Genomic DNA, 20,646 nt, shown 5'->3' on the forward strand with positions numbered 1-20,646 from the left:
AGATCTCGTAGTGAGGGATCCCTTGCTACCTAGGTTATGGAACCACAGTAATGTACTCGTAGCTACACAGAACACTATTATGACCTTTCAGAGTTTCATACACTGATCTCTATTTCCACACCTTGAGCCATCATGTATCACAAAAAAAAAAAAAAAATTGTGCTAAAGACTCTTGTCCATAAAGTTCAAACACTTCCAGACAAGGAAAGCCCTGTCAGGGCTCAGTACTCATATCATTAAATTGAATGGGCTATGCAGTCAAAGTCAATAATGCCTGAGTGAGAGGTTGAGGCTGAGACTGTGGAAGAGAAGCCAAAAATCGCTTTTGTTCAATTTATTTTGCTCACTTCAGCTATGATAAAAAGTGAGTTGTGTATCACATTCCATGCAAATGTTGCATGTCTTACATTGGTCAGACTCTCAGAAGACTCAAGGGGAGACACGAGGAAAGAGAGTGACAGACCTGACCAAAGCAACTGGGCAAGTCAGGTGTTACCAAGCAAAGCCTCAAATATAATCATGAAATGAAGTATGGTGAGATAGTATTGAGCTGCAAATGCCAAGTTTATGGGGCAGCATAATTAAGGAGTCTATTGAAATAAAGATGTCAGAAAACCTATTAAAAGAGGGATGGAGGTTTAAATTTAAATAATGCTCGGGGCCCTCCACTCAATTTATTAAAATCTCAACAGCAATCACATCTGTCAGAGCTGGAAAACACTGAGAGAATTTGCATTCACAGAAGGCAGACCGAATCAATTTTCCTTCTCATCCCGTATGGCAAGTCTCCCCTGACCCACAGTTCTGGGCGACTTTCCCAAAATCTTCGCCTTTTCCTAGACCTCTCCAGTCCTTTTCCTTCAGTCCTCTTCTTTCCAATTCAACCCTGCTGCCCGAAAAAGGAACTACCAGCTCCAAAAGCCACACCAACTACAACTGTCTTTTACGCGTATGTTCTTCCGCTGCTTTATAACATTTTTATTTACATATAATATGAAAAATATGTTATGTCATGGACCAGATTGTTATACATTAATTATTTAATTATTATTATTATTATTATTATTATTATTATTATTATTATCATAATATTGCTTTCTTATACTTCACACAGTACATTATAAATGCAATGTTTCTGATGGTTCACGCACAGGCATCAGATGGTCAAACAGTATTCCATGTTGGACAGTTTCTTTACTTGTAATTGAGTCATTTATGTTAAATTACATTATGTGATTAGATGTGCACAAGACATTTATCTATACTCTCATTTGCATGGTCTCTTTTTTTGTCACACGTGTAATGTATTATTCACACATTTTCAGGTTTTCTCCGAAGAGCAGTATTACGACGTTCACATGCGCATGAATACCTTCAAGCCATTTCCGTGCACAATATGCAAGTCACACTTTGGATCGGAGTCATCACTCAGCAATCATACAAAGCACTTCCACAAGGAGAAACACAAGTGCCCATTCTGCACTCGTCAGTATACATGGAAGATAAGGCTCCACAACCACATGAAGGAGCACATGGAAGAGCAGATTCTGGTCGGTGTGTTTGGAACGTGAATAAGTGCCAGTCAGCAAATGTAATGGTTCACTTCTAATGTGGAACACGTTGCCTGTGCACAGGAACAGTTCACGTCTTGTAGCTGTATATCTTCTGGCTGTAGGCAAGAATGAGTTCTTTTTTTAAAATGCGGCCTAGCTGTACCTGGCTTTTTGGGGGCAGTAAAAGGAGGCTTGTTTAAGTAGCAACGGCAATTAGCATCCATTATAAGTGTACTGACTGAGAACACTGGAGCAGGTTAGCTGTCATTATTGTGATACATATAATTCTTCATATTTCTGTTCTCGATTTGATGCCAAGTATCGGGAAGTTACTAGTTAAATGAAATTACTGTATAATGTGCATACGTGCAATGCTTTTCTTGAAATACGTCAATGATCTGCTAAAATTGTTCAAAATGGTTCAAATGGCTCTAAGCCCTATGGGACTTAACGTCTGAGGTCATCAGTCCCCTAGACTTAGTACCACTTAAACCTAACTAACCTAAGGACATCACACACATCCATGCCCAAGGCAGGATTCGAACCTGAGATTGTAGCAGCAGCGTGGTTCCGGACTAAAGCGCCTAGAACCACTCGGAGACAGCGGCTGGCCACAGTTGTTCTCTTCACAGTGACATAAGGGCTATTGTGAAAGACTCGGAATGGAATGCAAATGAGCTGACTAATAGGATAATTGGTAACATCAGCATGTGGTTTTCAGAGAACAGATTAGCACTTAAATGTGGCAAAATGCAGTTCATATATTGGGTTGGTGCATAATTTTGTGGTATTTTTCCATAATTTTAATAAACAAACAAATACATGTAACAGGAATTTAGTCATCAGTAATATATTCTTCTTCACTATTTACAACAATCTGCCAAAGATGGGGAAACTTTTCGATTCCAAAATTGTAGAAATCATGTTATTTTGAGGCGAAGAATTTGCCGAGCCATGTTCGGAGAGCATTTTCGTCTGCTAAGGAAATTCCTTGAAGGTTGTTTGATAGAAAATGGAGAAGGTGATAGTCTGAAGATGCGAGGTCAGATGAATAAGATGTGTGTGGAATGATTCCCAACCTAACTGCTTTATTACTTCCTTGGATTGTGTTTGCAAGGTATCTCAGGTCTTTACAGTAAATGTCAGCAATGATGGTTACACCTCAGGGAAGCAATTTGTAGCACACCACACCGTCACTGTTCCACCAGATGCATAACATTAACTTTTGTGGATACAGGTCTTCGAATGGAGAGTTGCTCCTTTGTTTGAACTCAACCATTCCTTTCTTTTCCTTATGTTAGCAAAAGGACACCATTTTCTCATCACCAGTAATGATACAGGATAGGAATGGTCAGTACTGCACATGAGGCAGCTGATGATGAGCAAACAGAGATACACAAATGACCAGCTGCTGATTTTTGTGATTTTGGCTTAGAGCATGTGGTACCCATACACCCAATTTTTGAACCTTCTCTTTTGCATGGAAACGTCACACAATAGTGGAATGCCCAGTTCGTCACATTTGATGTTTATCGAGTACACTGACATGGATCATTGCGGATTAATGCATTTATTAATGATTGTGAACAAACCCTGAAGCTCTTCCTGAACATGGAGAGTCAGTAACGTCAAAATGGTCCTCCTCAAAAGAGAAAAACAGTTTCTTGCCATGCTCCATCCAGTGGCATTATCCCTATACACAGTGCAAATGTTTCTAGCTGTTCCACTGCTGTCAACCCTCTGTTGAACTCAAACAGAAGAATATGTCTGAAATATTCAGATTTCTCCACTTGGTACTCCATATTCTAGCATCCACAGCTTCACTCACTGTCTCCAAATGACAATATGTTAACTCAAATGTCAACAGTTAACCACAAATAAAAAATGACAACCTATAAATAAACCCATAGCAACCGGAATACCAACAGCCAAAACAAAAACACTACGAACTTATGAACCAACCTGCAAGTTTCTGAAATGGAACTCATGTAAAAGTGAAATTTTAGTGTCTAAGATGGTCAAAGTGTCTGTAAAGTCAACCATTTTAAATTCTTAGAGGTTAGATGGATAGCTTTCTTGAGAATATCATGTTCAAGATGATGTGGAGAAGCCGATTGCTGGTATCTTCCCTATAAGAATAATCTACACTGTGCCTGGCACTGAAACGTGAAGGCTTGCTCACTTTGCTTGCTTTCACACTGTTCCCTTGTATGGTGTTGTATTGTGTGGCAGATCTGTGCACTTAGCTCAGTGATCAGCAGTGTTAATTCACATACTTTGTGAAAGCCATTGTCCAGGTAACTCAGAATTCTAAGTCTGCTATCTCTGAACATATATTTTCATCAAGGGACTTATTGTCATCAGCACTGACTCATTCAGAAGAAACTACAACATTGATGTAGTGAACACTAAACAGTAAAAGAATACACATACAAACAGCATTCCTTAAGCATTGTGTAGAAAGGTGTGCACTGTTCGACAGGTTTTATTTGCAGTAGGCTTCCAGAGGAAACAAAAACATTGAAAGGTAAACCCTAAATCTAAGTTGAAAAGTTTGCTTGTGGCACACTCCTATTCTTCACACTGATTCATTCCATGACCAAATAGCTTTGGCTCATGTGATCTCACGGAACCTGATAAATAAAAATAAATAAAGAAAATTCCCCTGAACGCAGTTTAAAATCAATGTGGCTCAAGAATTTAACACTGTCCCAGGGATGCCCTAAGTATGAAGAACTAAATGAGAAATGCATTGTATGTTTGAAAGTAACGTGAGAAGCATTGCGGAAGACGTAGAAATTGTTTAGATGTTTTGTGAGAGTATAATCCTAACTGATGTGCAGTTATTTTCTGACACATATGCAGAAACTTGTTACATGTTGTGAGAGTTGTGTGTTTAAATTATTTTCGAAATGAGATAATTGTCAATGCAACATGATCTCCCATGTAACTGCTATATACTTCCTCCCTCTGAATGTAATAGGATACAAGCCTTTAGGTAACAATAATTAATTACTGAACAAAATAGTGCTGAAAGACGTATTCTGAGGTGCACTGCCAGATAAAGAATTCGCAGAGGTGCCTCACATGCAGGAAGCATTTACCCATACCATGGTTCATGCGGAGTCAAGAATGCTTACTAAATGAGAACATACTTTACTATTTGATGCTATCCATACTGTACTTCAACAATATTAGCCCAAATGTTGGTCATGTCTGTTACATCTACGTCTGCAACTACATACATATTCCACAAGCCACCGTATGGTGCTTCACGGAGGATATCTCGTATCACTACTGGTCGTTTCCTTTCCTGTTGCACTCGCAAATAGAGCAAGGCAAAAATGTCTCTGTCTATATGCCTCCATACAAGCCGTAATTTCTGTTACCTTTGTGGTCCTTAAGTGAAATGTACAATGGTGACAGTAGAATCGTACTGTGGTCAACTTCAAATACCATTTCTCTAAATTTTCTCAGCACTGTTTCACGAGAAGAATGTCATTCTATCTCTATGGATTCTCATTTGTGTTCATGAAGTGTACTCATGTGTTGAGTGAACCTACCAGTAACGAATGTAGCAGCCTGCCTTTGAATTACTTTGATGTCTTTCTTTAATTCAACCTGGTGGGGGATCCCAAACACCCGAACAATACTCAAGAATGGGTCACAGTAGTCTTCTACATCAGTCTCCTTTATAGATGAACCACACTTCCCTGAGCATTCACCTTCCCTAATACAATCCTTCCATGCAGTTTCCACTTCATATCACTTTGCAACATTACACCAAGATATTTAATTGATGTTACTGTGTCAAGCAGTAAACTACTAATGCTGTATTTGACAATGCGAGATTCCCCCCCCCTCCCCCCCCCCTACACATCAATGTTAACTCTCTCTCTCTCTCTCTCTCTCTCTCTCTCTTTCTCTCTCTCTCTCTCTCTCTCTCTCTCTCTCTCTTTGCAAGATTCCATTCAACACACCAACCACAGAAATTCTGTCTGAGTCACCTTGTATCCTCCTACAATTGCTCAACAATGGTACCTTCTCATGCATCACAGCGACATCAGCAAGTTGCCACAGATGGCTGCTTACCCTACCCTTCAAATCAGTTATGCATATAGAGAACAAGATCAGTCCTATTGCACTTCCCTGTGGCACTCCAGACAGTGCCCTCGTCTCTGACGAACTCTCACCCTCGAGGACAACATACTGGTTTCTATTACTGAAGAAGTTTGCAAGCCACTCACATATCTGGCAGCCTTTTGTGTATGCTCATATCTTCATTAAGAGTCTGTAGTTGAGAACCATATCAAACGCTTTCTGGAAATCTAGGGGATATGAAATGTGCATGTTATGCTTCATCCCTGGCACTATATTGTGCGAGAAAAGGGGAAGCTGAGTTCCACCCGAGTGATGCTTTCTAAGTCTGTGTGCTGATTTATGGACAGAAGCTTTATCTTAAGGAAATTTACTGTAGCAGTGAGTGACAGACTGCTCCAGCTGGTGGTGAGTGGTGACCTTACTGATCCAGGCGTGTCTGAGCTCTGCAGTGTAGCAAGGTTAGGTTGGTGGCCCATGGTGGCTGACAGAAAGTGCACAGACACCTGCTGACCCCAGGATCCCTGGAGACTGGCTGGAGTGTCAGGCGATGGTACCCACTATGTAAGATGGATCTACAAGGATTAGAATATGTCCAGCTAATGCAGACAAATGTGCTACTGTGCATTTTATTGTGTACTTTTTTTATGATAGAACACTCATCTGTGAGCATTATGTATATGAACATGGCCATGTACACAAGGTAATTTTTCATTTTAAATGTTTTATTTATAACAAACCTTTTGTGCTATATTTTATCTACATGACATCTTGGCATGAGGTCCTACTCAAAATGAACACATTTCATAACAAAAAATTTTGAACACCTGAAGATGTCAGCAGAGCCTGTCAAAGCTGGTAAATAAAGAACTGTTTATGTGCTCTTGGCTTTATCAAGTTTCTACCACAGATGAGGAAGCTTGCACAGTATAGACTGGAGTGAAGATCAGCATCAAATCACTTTTCAGACTGAATAACAGTAGTGTTACAGAACATCAGAGGGAGGAATAAAGCAGCTCCTAACTTCTTAAACTGAAGCACATGAGAAGGGCAGATATTTTCTCTGCTGTTCATTCTTACAATTTAAAAAATTTAAAGAAAGTAACTTTACATGAGTGTAATTGATGATTGAGTCAGTTAAACTGTACAGTTAAACTAGTGATTAGTTCATCATCTGCTCAGTTCAGAGCAATCTTTTACTTTGTTAGCTATTTCTGGAGTTTATTAGGGCAGTAACTGGTGTGAGTAGGTGTTGGCAGATTTTCTTGTAATAAAACCATTTGGCCCAATGTCACTTTTAAGTAATTGCAGGCCTTTGGCTACTAAGTCTGTGTTTACATATACCTACCCTATCCTTACTGCAGGAAATGCTTAGCCGTACCCTGTGCTCATTTTGTTACTGCCTGTTGAGTACAGTACAGCTACATACATACTCTGCTCGCCACCACATGCCGCATTTCAGAGTCTACCTTGTACTAACTGCAAGTCATTCCTTGTCTTGTTACATTCACAAATGGAGTACTAGAAAAATGAACATCTATATGCCTACCGCGTGATTCATTAGAACAGTACAGTAAATGAGTGCCGCAATGGAAATGCTACATGATGCTCCACAAACACTTCTTAGGTTGGCCCTGTACAGGGCCCTGGCATCTTAAGACCACTGTTAACAACATCCGACTAAGATGACTATCTCATTTGTCAAAATATTGCATATGAAAATGGAATTGCCAGCATGGTTAAACACCCAGAAACATGTCTTCTATAAAGTGTGTCAGGAATGAAGCTGTCTGTCAGATTAAAACTGTGTGTCAACTGGGACTCGAACCCAGAACTTTGCCTTTCACAGGCAGTGCATGTACCCACTGAGCTACCCAGGCACAACTGGTGATTCTCCCTCACAACTTCACTTTTGCATGTACCTCTCTCATACATTCCGGAGAACTGCCCACAAAAAGTAATGTTCCAAGTTTGAGTCCTGGTCCGCCACACGGTTTTAAACTACAAAAAAGTTTCATAATGGCACACATTTCTTGTAGAGTGAAAGATTTGTTTTGTGTCATAAATCTTTCAGAACTCAACTGTACTGAAATGAAAGTTACAGATGTTGATTACTGCATAACATTGGGCATTCCACTTAATCATCCATGCAGAAGACATAACATAGCTTCCCTCTCATTCCCTTGCCGCCCCCTCCCCAATGTAACTAGTGCTCAAAGTCAAATTCAAAATGAATGATGTTTGAGTAGGGATGATGCTCTTTTAAAATAAAATTTAAAGGAACTTTCGTGAAGGAAGTCATTTTCCTGCATTGACTGTTTTTATTTTTGAAATAATCACTTGATGTTTTTATTATTTAGCTGTTAGTTAATTTTGTCCCCGTGGGCTTTTCAAGCTTCCTCTGTTACTTCTATCACAGTAAAAAAAATGTAATCATATACCTTCTTATATTCCACACATCTGTATGAAGAAAGGAACATCTGGTGGTGTCCTTAATAACAGTTATTATGATCATGATAGGTACAGGCACAACTATCTCAGATGCCATCTCAGTATACAAAAATAAAAGTGTAATCCTTACACAAGTTTTGTTACTGCCAGTGTATGACACATTAAAATATGATAACTTCGCATTCCAATCGCATTTTTCTCTTTTTGCATATGGAATTCAGTTATGCCCATAACTACCATGACCTTCAGATGTTGCTTTGTCCACGCAGATCTATATAATGCAAGATGGTATATGATAACAATTTTTTACTGTGATACAAGTAACAGAGGAAGCTTGAAAATGTTCAAGCTAAATCATGAAATGAAGTGATTATTTCAAAAATAAAAACAACCTAAGATGAAAAGCGAGTGCCCTCAAGAAATTCTCAGTGACTGTAGATCCATGTATACAGTAGAGTAAAAGTGGCAGAAACGTTAAAATATCAAGCTACTTGCAGTTTATGTCTCTCACCAAAAACACATTTTGAAGTACCCATAAGAATAGTGAAGTACCCTGTGGCAGTTGAGCTCATCAAGAGTAAATGAACAATGGTGACAGTTATTGTGGTCAGATAAGCACGCTGCAAATTCATTGCAATTGTTCGCTTCATTAATTACTCTTACCTAATCTGTATTTAGAAATGTTAAAAGGCAAGTATGTAGAGGCAGTCATGCATTGTTCATTATCCCCATTTGTTCACTTTGAACACTGCATTACAAGCTTTATGTTTTTATTTCATTTGATATAAAGAATCTAACTTTTTTCCTTTATTTATAGCTGAAAATTTGCAAGTAAAAAGTACTGATATTTATGTGGTGTAATCGCATGCGGTGGAACATTAAGACTAGGCTAAGTAGAAATGAGTATCTATGTAGTGGTCAAAGGAATTGGGCATGCAATATAGTACATAGTGTGGATACATAAAATGACTCTCAAATTAATTAAGCTCATTACATGCATAGTAATAGTGACTGAGAAAGAATAATGCTAAAAAAGATGAGATTTAAGATCATACAGCTTCCTATCTGAAGTATATTGCTCAGTTTTGAAAACTGCAATTTTTGTTTTGACCTCTATTGATAGTGCAGTTTTGTGTATCAGTTGATAATATTGAAGTCTTAAAGAGTCCTGTATGTATTAGGGAGAATAAAATCATGTAGTGCTAACTCCATGCTAAATAAGCAATAATAATAAAATTCAGTAAAATACTGGTATGTCACAGTAAAATACTGGTATGTCACGTGCTGTTTCTGGCAACAGAAAAATTATTAGATCTGAACAAAAATTGATACTGCAAAATGTTGATAGTTATACAATCTCTCAAATATTTGTTGTTATGTACCATTCAATGTACAAATATTTGAAGTATATATATGATAAATTTTGTCTGCTACTGTTGTCTTAGAGTATAATTTTAAGTCATTGTGTTCTAAACAGTTGTGCAATTTTATTAGCTTATTTGTTTTTCTGTCATAGCAGTCATTACTGCATTGTTTGACTCATCTATACAGCATTTAAGTAGCATTATTATTTTCTTTGGCTTATGTTGTGGAACAAGTGTTCCTTGGTGGTGTCACTTATTCAGTTTGTCAGAAATAACTGTTTTTGTTTGGGTGACTATGAGTACTTGTAAAGCAAAGCGTTTCATTTGTTACTGATGGCAATGAGGGGGGGAAAGAAAAGTATGAAGTTCTGTACTGCCACATAGCATGCTGCACATGGCTGGACATTTCTGTACCAAGTGAGGTGGCACAGTGGTTACCACACTGGATTCACATTCAGGAGGATGACAATCCAAATCCACATCTGACAGTCCTGATTTAGGTTTGCTGTGATTTCCCTAAGTCGCTCCACGCAAATAGCAGGATGGTTCCTTTGAAAGGGCTCAGCAGATTTCCTTTCTCATCCTTGAAATAATCTGAGCTTTCCTCTGTGTCTGATGAGCTCGATTTTGTTACACTCTAATCTTCCTTCCTTCCTTTCCATGTTTCTTTAGGATAAATACTTTTTACATATGAGTCATAAAAGGTCATTGGTTTCAGTTACTTTAGTCATTGGGCCAGTGTCAGATAGCATATGAGGAAGGCGAAAAGTCATGTCACCAAAATATTGATCAAGAAAGGTGATAATATCTGACACCCAACAACTCAAGAATATCAGAAAACCACCAGAAAATCATGAAGAACTACATATGTTTATACTTGCTGCAGACAGCTTTGTACATTGTCCTCTATTTATCCAGTCACTTGCATGACATGGTGGGACAGTGAGTAATAAGTCACACTTCCTAGATTTACCAGAGATCATCATCATAAATGTTGAAGTAATCATTGTGGAATTTTTTTCTCATTCAGAATCTTGTCTGTTTCTTTATTTTGACAGTATATATACATGCAATTCGTCTAGCACATAAAGATACCACTCTTTGTTGGCTCTATGCAAAAATCCATATTACATTCTTATGACTGTGATTCTGTGTGTGTGTATTGACAAACGTCTGTCTAGTTCAGTTTTATTTTTTGTTTAAATAGATTCATTAAAGCAAGTTTTAAATGTTTGACCTGTCTGTCCATTGTATTGTATATTGTCATCACAAATAATCTTTTGATAATGGAGTGTAGGAACATTTACTTTTTTTGCCCCTAGCTTTCTTAAATTCAAGTATGCTATTGCTTGAGAAGGAAAAAAATGATGTAATACTTTCACCACTAACTATTTTATCATTTGTTATGATGAATATTCTACCTTTTATATCACAATTGGAAAGTTATGAGGGACATTCAATAACTGAAGAGACAGACTGATGCAGAAAACTATTTTTACAAAATTAGACTTCTCAACATAATCCCCACTAATATTAATATTCTTGTCCCAGTGATGAACCCGATTTTTTTTTTTTTTTTACCTGCTCGCAAGGAGAATTTTTCTTGTGGTCTGAGCCACTTTTCCCACAAAATGTTTTATCCCCATATTGTTGTTGAACTTTTTTCTGCGTAATACACCCTCAAGTGATCCAGAGAAATGGAAATCTGAAGGAGTCAAATATGGACCACATTTTTTATGGTTTTTTGGTCAACTGGGCAGTGTGAGGGCGAGCAATGTCACGTAGCAAGTTCATGTCTTTTCTTTATGAGATCGATGGCATTTTTCTCTCAATGCTGGCTTTACTTTGTTCATCAGCATGTCTTAGTAGTGGGCACTTTTTATTGTATGCTCATCTTCGAAATAATCACAGAAGATGACACTTTGGGGGCATCCCAAATGATGGTCAACATAACTTTTTCCACTGGTTCTTGCATCCTATATTTCTTTCAGGCAGGTGAGCTGGTGTGTTTTCCTTCCATGCTTTACATTTGGACTCTTGTTCAAAATGGGTAAGCCAAGCTTAATAGCACATTACAATCTTGTTTCGAAAGGGTCCCCTTCACCTGCATAGTGTTCTGTCAAGTCTACACATTTTGAATCTTGCTTCCATTGCATTAACTCTTTCGGGATCCACCATGCATATTTATTTTGTTGTACTTGGGCTTGTTACCGATAATGTTGTGAACTGTGGTACCACTTACTGCAACTGTTTCTGCTATATGTTCAGCTTCATTAATAATGTCATCAGTGCAGGTTTCATGTGAAGTAGTTGACACTTCAAATGACTGATAAAGAGTTTGCTCTTCAATCATGGAGGTTGGACCGTTTTTGAACTGTCCTACTGGCTTATAAAAATTTCTGTGGTTCATACAACTTTCACAATACTGTAAAATCATTCAGGAAAAGATTTTAGCTGGTTTTTCACCTTCTGAAAGCAGAAAATGGATCACAGGACATTGTTCAACTGATGTTGAAATTTCGACTGGACACACCATCATTATATGCCAGATTGAGGCTATAAACAAAATAATTTTTATCCATCAGCTGTTCTCAGAGCTCATCCCAGTAAATCCAGCCTAAAGTTATGAAAGTACAAAACTGTTACAAATTGTTTTTCTTCTTCAGCAATTTGTCTCTTTAATTACTGAATGTCCATTGTATAGTTTGGTTGGGATGTAAGCTTATCCAGTGCTCTTCTCTCTTCCTAAGCAGCTGAGGCAAATGTTGGGATGACCACTTCAAAAAGGATGCAGTCAATTTCCTGCTCCATCCTTCCTGTATCCAAGTTTGTGTTTTGTCTCAAATGACCTCTTTGTCGACAAAATATTAGAGCCTGATGTGCCTCTGCTGCTTTTCAACTGGGATGAGCATCTTGAAATGTTATTTTATGTTGCTGGCACAGGTTGTCAGCTGACTCTGATATACTGTGCTGCTATGTAGCCTCATACAATTGTAACATCAATATCACACTATTTATACTTTTCATTCTGGTTCTTTTAGGAGAAAAGATTGCTTTGTAAGTATCCAGGGAACGTGGCAATCGATATAGTGATGAAGGATAACTGTTTTTAATTTTTTGTTTATGCTGTTGCTGAAGTGCCAATAGCAATGTATTTTACATGAAGTGTCTGAGATATTGCTTGACTTCATAACTTTATTAAATTATTTTTTTGTAGTGCACGGTAGATTTATCATCAGGATATCACTCCTCTTTTCCCTTTTGTTAAAATTTGTAATATTCAAAATCTTGTTAGTGTTCTAGATGGCAGATATTTCCACATATTCTGAAGACTAGCCCTTTGGTTTATACACCTAGTAACGCAGTAATAATATTGTTATTTAATTTTTTCTTTGTATACTTCTCCAAGAGTACTGGAAAATATGACAGATAAGTTCTTCAGGCACCATAGTTTATTTTTTCACTGCTCCAATAAAATATTTATTTTTATTTTTGGTTAGTTTAAATTCACGGTTACAACTGTGTTACATTTGTCATCAACATTATATGGACTCTGGTAAGAGACAGAAACGGCAACTAACCAGTACAACATGTTTATTGCAAGTCATTCACAGTATCTTTTCTATAACCAGTACAACATGTTTATTGCAAGTTATTCATAGTATTCATTTTTATGTTTTACTGTTACACAATGATTAGATAAAGATCACAGGGAATGAGAACAAAATGACAGTATAGAATGAAATTTTCACTCTACAGCGGAGTGTGCGCTGATATGAAACCGAGTTTAAGTCCGGCACACAGTTTTAATCTGCCAGGAAGTTTCAAAATGACAGTATCTTTTCATCATCATTGGACATTGCCTAAATGTGGTTGGTTCTTTGATGGATATGGCAACTGTCTACTCTCAAATGAGCAGACAAAGCCATTTTGCTTCAATCCCCACTCTTTCAACATGAAACATTTTATAGTTATTTCCAAATTATAGTAGCCAAATTTCATTTAATGTGTTTTACAAATAAATGTTTTACCTTACATCACATAGGCAGCAAAGACAGCAGCAGTGTGACTGAAAATATTGCCACATTACAACCTTTTGTTTTGAAGCTGTTTTCTTAACTGTACAATCTATCTTATGGTTGAGTTATTGGTCCTTTCTTTCTGTCTAGTGAGAGGGAGGATTGTGGCATATTTGTTTGCTGTTCCTCTCTGTAGGCATTTGATATTTTCTCTGTCTTTGTTTTTATTTTCATTGATGAGGAGGATCTAAAAATATGCAGATTTTCTTTATAAAAAAAACACATTTTTTCCCAAACACAACTTTAATTTCATTCAAAATACTCTCCATTAGCACTAATGCACTTGTCCAATTGTTCGTTCCAATGTTGGAAGCATTTGTTAAATTTATCCTCTCTGATACCTGCTAACATTGTCACGACTGTATTTTACATTGTCAACATCGGCAAAATGCTTTCCCTCTAAGTTCCTTCTCATCTTCGGGAAGAGGAAGAAGCTGCAGGAGCTAAATCTAGTAAACAGGGTGTGTCGGACATGGAACTGTTGTTGTTGAGGACGAAGACAGGCAGGCACTAAGGGTATGTGTATGTTATCACCTCGTTGTTGTCGCACCAAATCGTGCTACTTGCCAGGAGCCTTGTTACATTTATGATGCTCAGCCTCACTGCTCTATGAGAGTAACTACCCTTCAGCTGTTCACATAACAAGCAGATTCAAACATGGGGCTGCTGGAGAGACCTTGAAGCAGCCAGTCACAGCTCAAGTTTCAGGGCATGTGGCGATATGCACAAACCTTCTCGATCTCATCACCTAGCAAGGGATGCTGCAGTCAGCAGGGCAAGTAGCAATGGAACAGGTTAAATAGGCCAGTAAGACTCTCTTTGCCATGCCAGTGAAAAGTGAGGTGGCAGCATAAACACACCCAGAGAGCCATGTGTACAGTAGTGTTGTTATGATGCAGGAACCACTAGGAATTTCACAAAATCATACATTTTCAACTAAATTTGTGTGCAAACTTTTCATAATCTGTAAATAGAATTGTCAGTTCACTGTCTGCTTTTGAGGGATGAATTCTGTGTGTACAGTTCTTTTGATGCACACACGCACAATAAAAACACCACACACATTGTCTTCAGATTTGATTTCACCTGACTAACTTTTTTTAGACGAGGTGAGCCAGGTCACTTCCATTAACTTGACTGTTGTTCACTTTCTGGATCATACCTATTGCACCGTCTCTCATCGCTTATGGTGATTTTGTTGAAAAACTTGGATCTTCTTTGAATACGTCCTTCATTGTATGAAAGACTTCAGCACTTTGGTCCCTTTGATTGCTGGTGAGAACTTTGGACACAGTTTTCTGCTGCCATTGTTCACATTACCAAATCGATGTTCAAAATGTGCTGAATTGTGCTCCAGTCTTATAGTTCGCCAATCTTCCTGTGTCAGTCTTCACTGATGAGATTACAGATTTTGCCAATGTGTTCGTTGGTTCAAGCACTTTATCAAAATTGAGCTGATTTTCAATGGCCATTTCCCCAATTTTAAGGCAAAAAAGCAATTCGTACACTCGAGTTCCACTAAGAGCATGTTCTTTGTATGCTGTTTGCATCCTCACAGCATTTTCTGCTGCATTATTGTTGAGTATGAAACAAAACTTCACAGCTGCATATTTCTTCATGTCATGATTCACTACAGATGGCACACAGAAAAATGCTCCAGGGATCACACTTGTCATTTTCGAGTGACATTGCTCACCAGAATGACTCTGGAGAGGTTCTACAGCAGTCTCCCATGGTGCAGCCTAGATCATTATGATTCCAACTGCTTTTGGATCCCCCTCTCACATATGTGACTATACTGGGTCATTCTGTGTTGTGGCATGGAGCATGTGTTAGGTAATGGCGTATAATGGATCAATGATTTTTGAAACATTATTTTTTTCATTGCAACTCATGTGTCTGTAGTAGAGGGTCTCAAGTGAGCAGAATGGGAATACCTGTGGTTTCTCTTAACATGTAGAAAGTTGTTCCTGAGTAGACACTTGGCCAAGTATTAACTGGAAGTCACATCCATATCCTTACTTTTTAAAGTCTCAATGCACTTAGCGTACTGGGCTACCCTTACATTCTGCATGATACAGATCCAGGTTTGAGTCCTCATCCAGTAGACAGATTTTTTAGACAAAGTGAGCCACGTTACTTCCATTGTCTTGACTGTTGTTTACTCTGTCAAGAAGTATCATACAGGTGTACATTCTTCTGTAGAAAGAAAGAACCATTTAGTTAAAAACAGCTGTGACTGTGTTGTATTCAGTCACACAGCTTATTGTGTTGGGAGGGTTGTGTCTGTAATTGTTTACTCTGTTCAGTCACTTCACTAATGGATGTGGTAATGTTTTCATAACTGGTACTGATCTAGTGGACTGCTGCAAATGTGAGTGGAATGGAGCAGTGGTTATTAATGCACTGGACTTATACTCAAGAAGTGCAGGGTTCAAATCTCAATTTGACCATCCAGATTTAGGTTTTCCATCTTCTTCTTCTTCAGTAGCACTACAGCCCTTGGTGAGCCTTGGCTTCTTCAACAATCTTCCTCCACGCTTCTTGGTTATTTGCTGCTCTTTTCCACCTCCGAACTCCCATACTGGTGATATTCATTATTACCTCGTCGATCCATCTCCTTGTAGATCTCCCTTTTTGCATAGCTGAATGAATCACACATTTCATCATTTCCTTTCGAATTCCATCCCCTGACATTCTCTCCAAGTGTCCTAGCTATCGTATTCGCTGTGATTTCACAAATTTTACTATGTCCCTGCCTTGTATTAACTCTTATAATTCGGCATTGTATCGTATTCTCCAGCCTTGTCCTCCCTTATTGGCCCATCGATTTTGCATAATATTTTCCGCTCAGTGGTTCTTAGTACATTTTTATCGTGTTCTGTCAACGTCCATACCTCTGACCGAAATGTGATAACTGGGTGGACTAGGGAATTGTATATTAGCCATTTTGCTTTTCTTGTAACAAGGCTGTTTTTGAAAAGTTTTCCATGGTTTCCCCGAACTGTTGAAGACAAATACTGGGATGTTTTCTTTGAAAATGACAGAGCCAGTTCCTTCCTCACCCTTGTCCCATCCAAGCTCGTGCTTTGTATATAACAATCTCGTCTTGAACAGGATATTAAACCCAATTTTCCTTCTGTTATAAATATGTTTCTGTTTTCTCTCTGAAAGAGTTTGACTAGTAGCTGTGACATGGAATTTATGACAGGCAGTTTCTTAAAAACCTGTCGTGGAAATGTTAATAATTTTTATTACTAACTTTTGCAGTTGAAGTATCTTATGAGCTTTTGCATATTATTGATGCTTAAATCTGAGAGAGTGTGTTACGTAAGTATTATGAAAATAATGCTTTATAGTTCTCTGTATTCTTTCTAGAGATTTTAAAGACTGAATTTTGTATGAATGCATTTATCAAAAAAATATCCTCTCTTTTCCACTGCTCTCAACAGTTTCTGCAATATGACTGTATATCAAATCATGCAGGAAAAATGTTCTTTAAATTCACAACTATTCTGAATCTATTCGCATTAGGCTTTCATTGTGCAATTTTTGTGATTATATGTTGTTGTAAAATTAAAAATTAACAATGTATTGTTTGTTTACTAATAACTGTTCTTATATAGAAAATGAGATATAAATAATTGTTTTAAATGAACTGTGCCACATGCTCTCATATGTTATAAAACATAAAAGTTTGAAAACATGTTAAAATACTTGTTTCCATGTAAAATGAATGCTGTCAAAAGGCACTGGCACAGCCTATGATCTTGGCACGTTTAAATATTTAATAAGTATTAAAATATTTTATTGTAAATTGTTTTTTATTCTTGTTTTGTTTTGTCATTTCAGATTTAATGTTCTCTCTGAGATGGCATTTTAGAATGTTGCAATAAATACTGAAGTACAAATTCTTTTAAATGTGATGGCTTTATTATGTAGTTGTTTCATGCCTGCCATAACTATAATACTGCTGTCGTTTGTTTACTAATAACTGTTCTTATATACAAAATGAGATATAAATAATTGTTTTAAATGAATTGTGCCACATGCCTTCATACATTGTAGGTCATAAAAGTTGAAAACATGTTAAAATACTTGTTTCTGTGTAAAATGAATGCTGTCAAAAGCTTGATGTTTATTTTATAATCTATTTACAAGACAGTATCCGTTTCACTCATCTGTTCTTCCAAATCCTCTGCCATCTCTGACAGAATGACAGCGTCATCAGCAAACCTTAAAGTTTATATTTCTTCTCCATTAAATCAGTATCTCTCTTATAATGGCATCAGTGATAAACCTAGTTTTACATTTCTCCTTAATTGGAGAAATGAGGTCTGCCACCTCACCATACAGCCCACCTTCCTCTCACCATATGTGCCATCACTTGGAAAATAATAGCTTTTCCAATTTGCACCCAGGAGTTAAAGTAAAATACTAGTGTGAGTGACATCTCCTTAAGTGACTGTAACTCAACTGGTTGTGACCTGGGATCTCCTTTGTGACTTCCACCATGCTGGTCATTTGGTTGTTTTAATCTGGACCCCAGATATATAGGGAACCCAGGATGGCCCGGATGGCCCAGTTGGCTGCCAGGATGCTAATTTTGGAGGTGAGGATACAGGAACCAGACCCTGGTCGATTCTATGTCATCAGTTGTTGGAGGCTTGCAACGTGGATTAGTGTGCCGCAATTTCACCAAATAAACTGCAAACCATAAAGGAGACCGCAGCAATGTGGCAGTCTTCCCTTCATTCATCTCGCAGGGAATCTACTATTCTCAGTCAGCTTTGCACCGGCCACACTTGGCTGACCCATAACCACATCCTACAACATGAGGATCCACCCCACTGGCAGTGTGGTGCCTGTCTTACAACTGCCCACATCCTACTGGATTGCCCTAATTAGACCACCTTACAGTGAAACATTAAACTTACTGACATAGAGCCTCTCATGCCAGCGGATGATGCCAAAGTGGCTTATCTCATTTTACATTTTACCTGTGAAAGCAGATTGTTACACTTCACTGTGACATGGGGCACATCAGCCGTGTCAGCTGCCTGAGGGATTGGAGGAGTGCCCTGTCACCTGCTCCAACCCAGAGGACCCCATGCGTGCCCTTGTTCAGTGTTTCAGCGTGGCCTCTGCCCTTCGCACCTTTTCAATTCTTCTTTTACATCTGTTGTCGGTTTATTGTCTGACCATCATTGTTCTCTCTCCTAAGATTTTGTCAACATTGTCCGTGTTATCTGGGACAGCTTTTTCACCTTCACCCTTTTACCCCTCTCTCACTTCTATTTGCTTGTAACTCTTGGTTTTGTTGATTTTTGTATAAAGTCAGGATTTGTCTTTTGTGTCCTTTGCCTCTGGAGACTATTCTCAGCTTGACACACAGGCAATTGAGGGACTGATGACAATATAGTTTGGTCCCTTTAACCCCATCAATACATCTCCATTAACTTTAATCAATGGACAAAGACATCAGCATTAAATTCCTTTTCACTCAACATCCAGTTATTCTTCTTTCCTTATTGATTTTTTGGTGTGGTCAGATTATCACAGCAATAATCTTTTACTCCTAGTAGTATCAAGGAAGATTCAACATTCAACAGAGAAAACTAATAAAAATTATTGGACAGAATTGCTGGTCAGAATTACATTTTAGAGGCTAATGTGTAGTATTGCAGACACACACACACAAAAGTAAAAGTGGACACTATCCTAGCCTCTAGCTTTAGGAACTTATAGTTCCCTTATCAAGCAGAAGATAAGGTGCCTTCCCTTGTCCTTACTAAGTGGTTCTCACTCATCCTGGGGTCTGAGTGACCTGCTCTTCATTTTTATACTCCCACAACCTATCCTTTCCTCCTCCGCCCTTAAGAAACTTGTCATGTTCATGAAATACACATGGTGTCTAACCTTCCTCAAACCTAGGCTAAACCAGTTTATTGCAGTTCAAGAAGTGTTGTTCCAGCAAGATGGAGCAACATCCCACACCTCTCAGTATTCTATGGAAATGTTGCGCGAGTTGGTTCCTGGTCATCTTGTCTCTTTGCGACAAGACATCGCATGCTCCTCGAGGTTGCCTGATTAACTGCCTTGTAATTTTTTTTCTTTGGGGCCATTTAAAGGCTCTAGTGTACAAACATTGTTCCAAAACACTGGAAGCACTTTAAGAGGCCATTACCCAAGAAGTGGCTGCCATTCCAAGAGAAATGACATGAAGATGTACAGAAAACTTTTTGAGAGACTTCGTCAATGTGTCAACAATGGAGGACATAATTTAGCAGATATAATTTTTTAAACCAAATAATCCAAAATGGCAAAATATGTATTTTTCATAAATTAAAGTAATTTTTCTCTATCATATTTACATTTTCTGTGACAAGCTATAAATATGAGGAAGGTTTTATTGCTCGACCCTGTAAATGTCCATTCAGGCTTTGCTGGGGATGACAGTCGATAAGTTCTGATGCTGCCTTGAGGCATAATTGTTACACGCACAATGTGAAACTGGTCAGATGCTTTGTGACTCAGAGCAGATACTGGCTGAGTGGAACTGTGTGTCCATTTATACCTGTGATTAGTACATAGATGAGCATTCATTTGAGAACTATTTGTGTGATGTCAGATGGAAGCAGAGTACAGCATTGGACCATAACTGTGGCAGATGGAGAGGACTATTTGAGTGATGTATGCTAGAAGCATAACACAGTCCATGTCTTGTGTGTCATTTATGGTATTTGACCATAACTGTCTTCTGCCACTATTGATGATGGCATTTGCCGTGTGGCATCCTCTTTGTGTATGGCTGTGTAATGTCTCTACTGGTGAACACAGCAAAACCATTATTTATGAAAAATAGGATTTCCATTGTTTGATTGTGGCACTTTAACATTTATATGTTTATTGGCAGAAACACACATTTGAACTATTATGTAATGGTGAGTTTTGTAAATTCCCAGGTGACAGTTTATCATGGCACAGAATCGTCTGCACCACACATGAGCTCTGCCATTTTTCCTCCCTCCTGCCCCCCCCCCCCCCCCTCTCTCTCTCTCTCTCTCTCTCTCTCTCTCTCTCTCTCTCTCTCTCTCTCTC

The 20,646-nt window shown here is 38.2% G+C and overlaps 1 protein-coding gene across 4 annotated transcripts in view; it reads left to right on the top strand.

Moving 5' to 3' along the window:
* The window catches only part of LOC126292133 (zinc finger protein 865-like), a 59,913-nt gene extending 42,257 nt beyond the window's left edge, over positions 1 to 17,656 (top strand). For all 4 annotated transcript variants that reach the window (XM_049985967.1, XM_049985969.1, XM_049985968.1 and 1 more), the window contains exon 6: positions 1,326 to 17,656. In XM_049985967.1, the coding sequence (XP_049841924.1) occupies positions 1,326 to 1,571 (246 nt within the window). In that variant the 3' untranslated portion in view covers positions 1,572 to 17,656. The remainder of the gene's footprint in view (positions 1 to 1,325) is intronic.
* The last annotated feature ends 2,990 nt before the right edge of the window (positions 17,657 to 20,646 follow it).

The sequence above is a fragment of the Schistocerca gregaria genome, chromosome 9, assembly GCF_023897955.1.
Source record: "Schistocerca gregaria isolate iqSchGreg1 chromosome 9, iqSchGreg1.2, whole genome shotgun sequence".
NCBI lineage: Eukaryota > Metazoa > Arthropoda > Insecta > Orthoptera > Acrididae > Schistocerca > Schistocerca gregaria.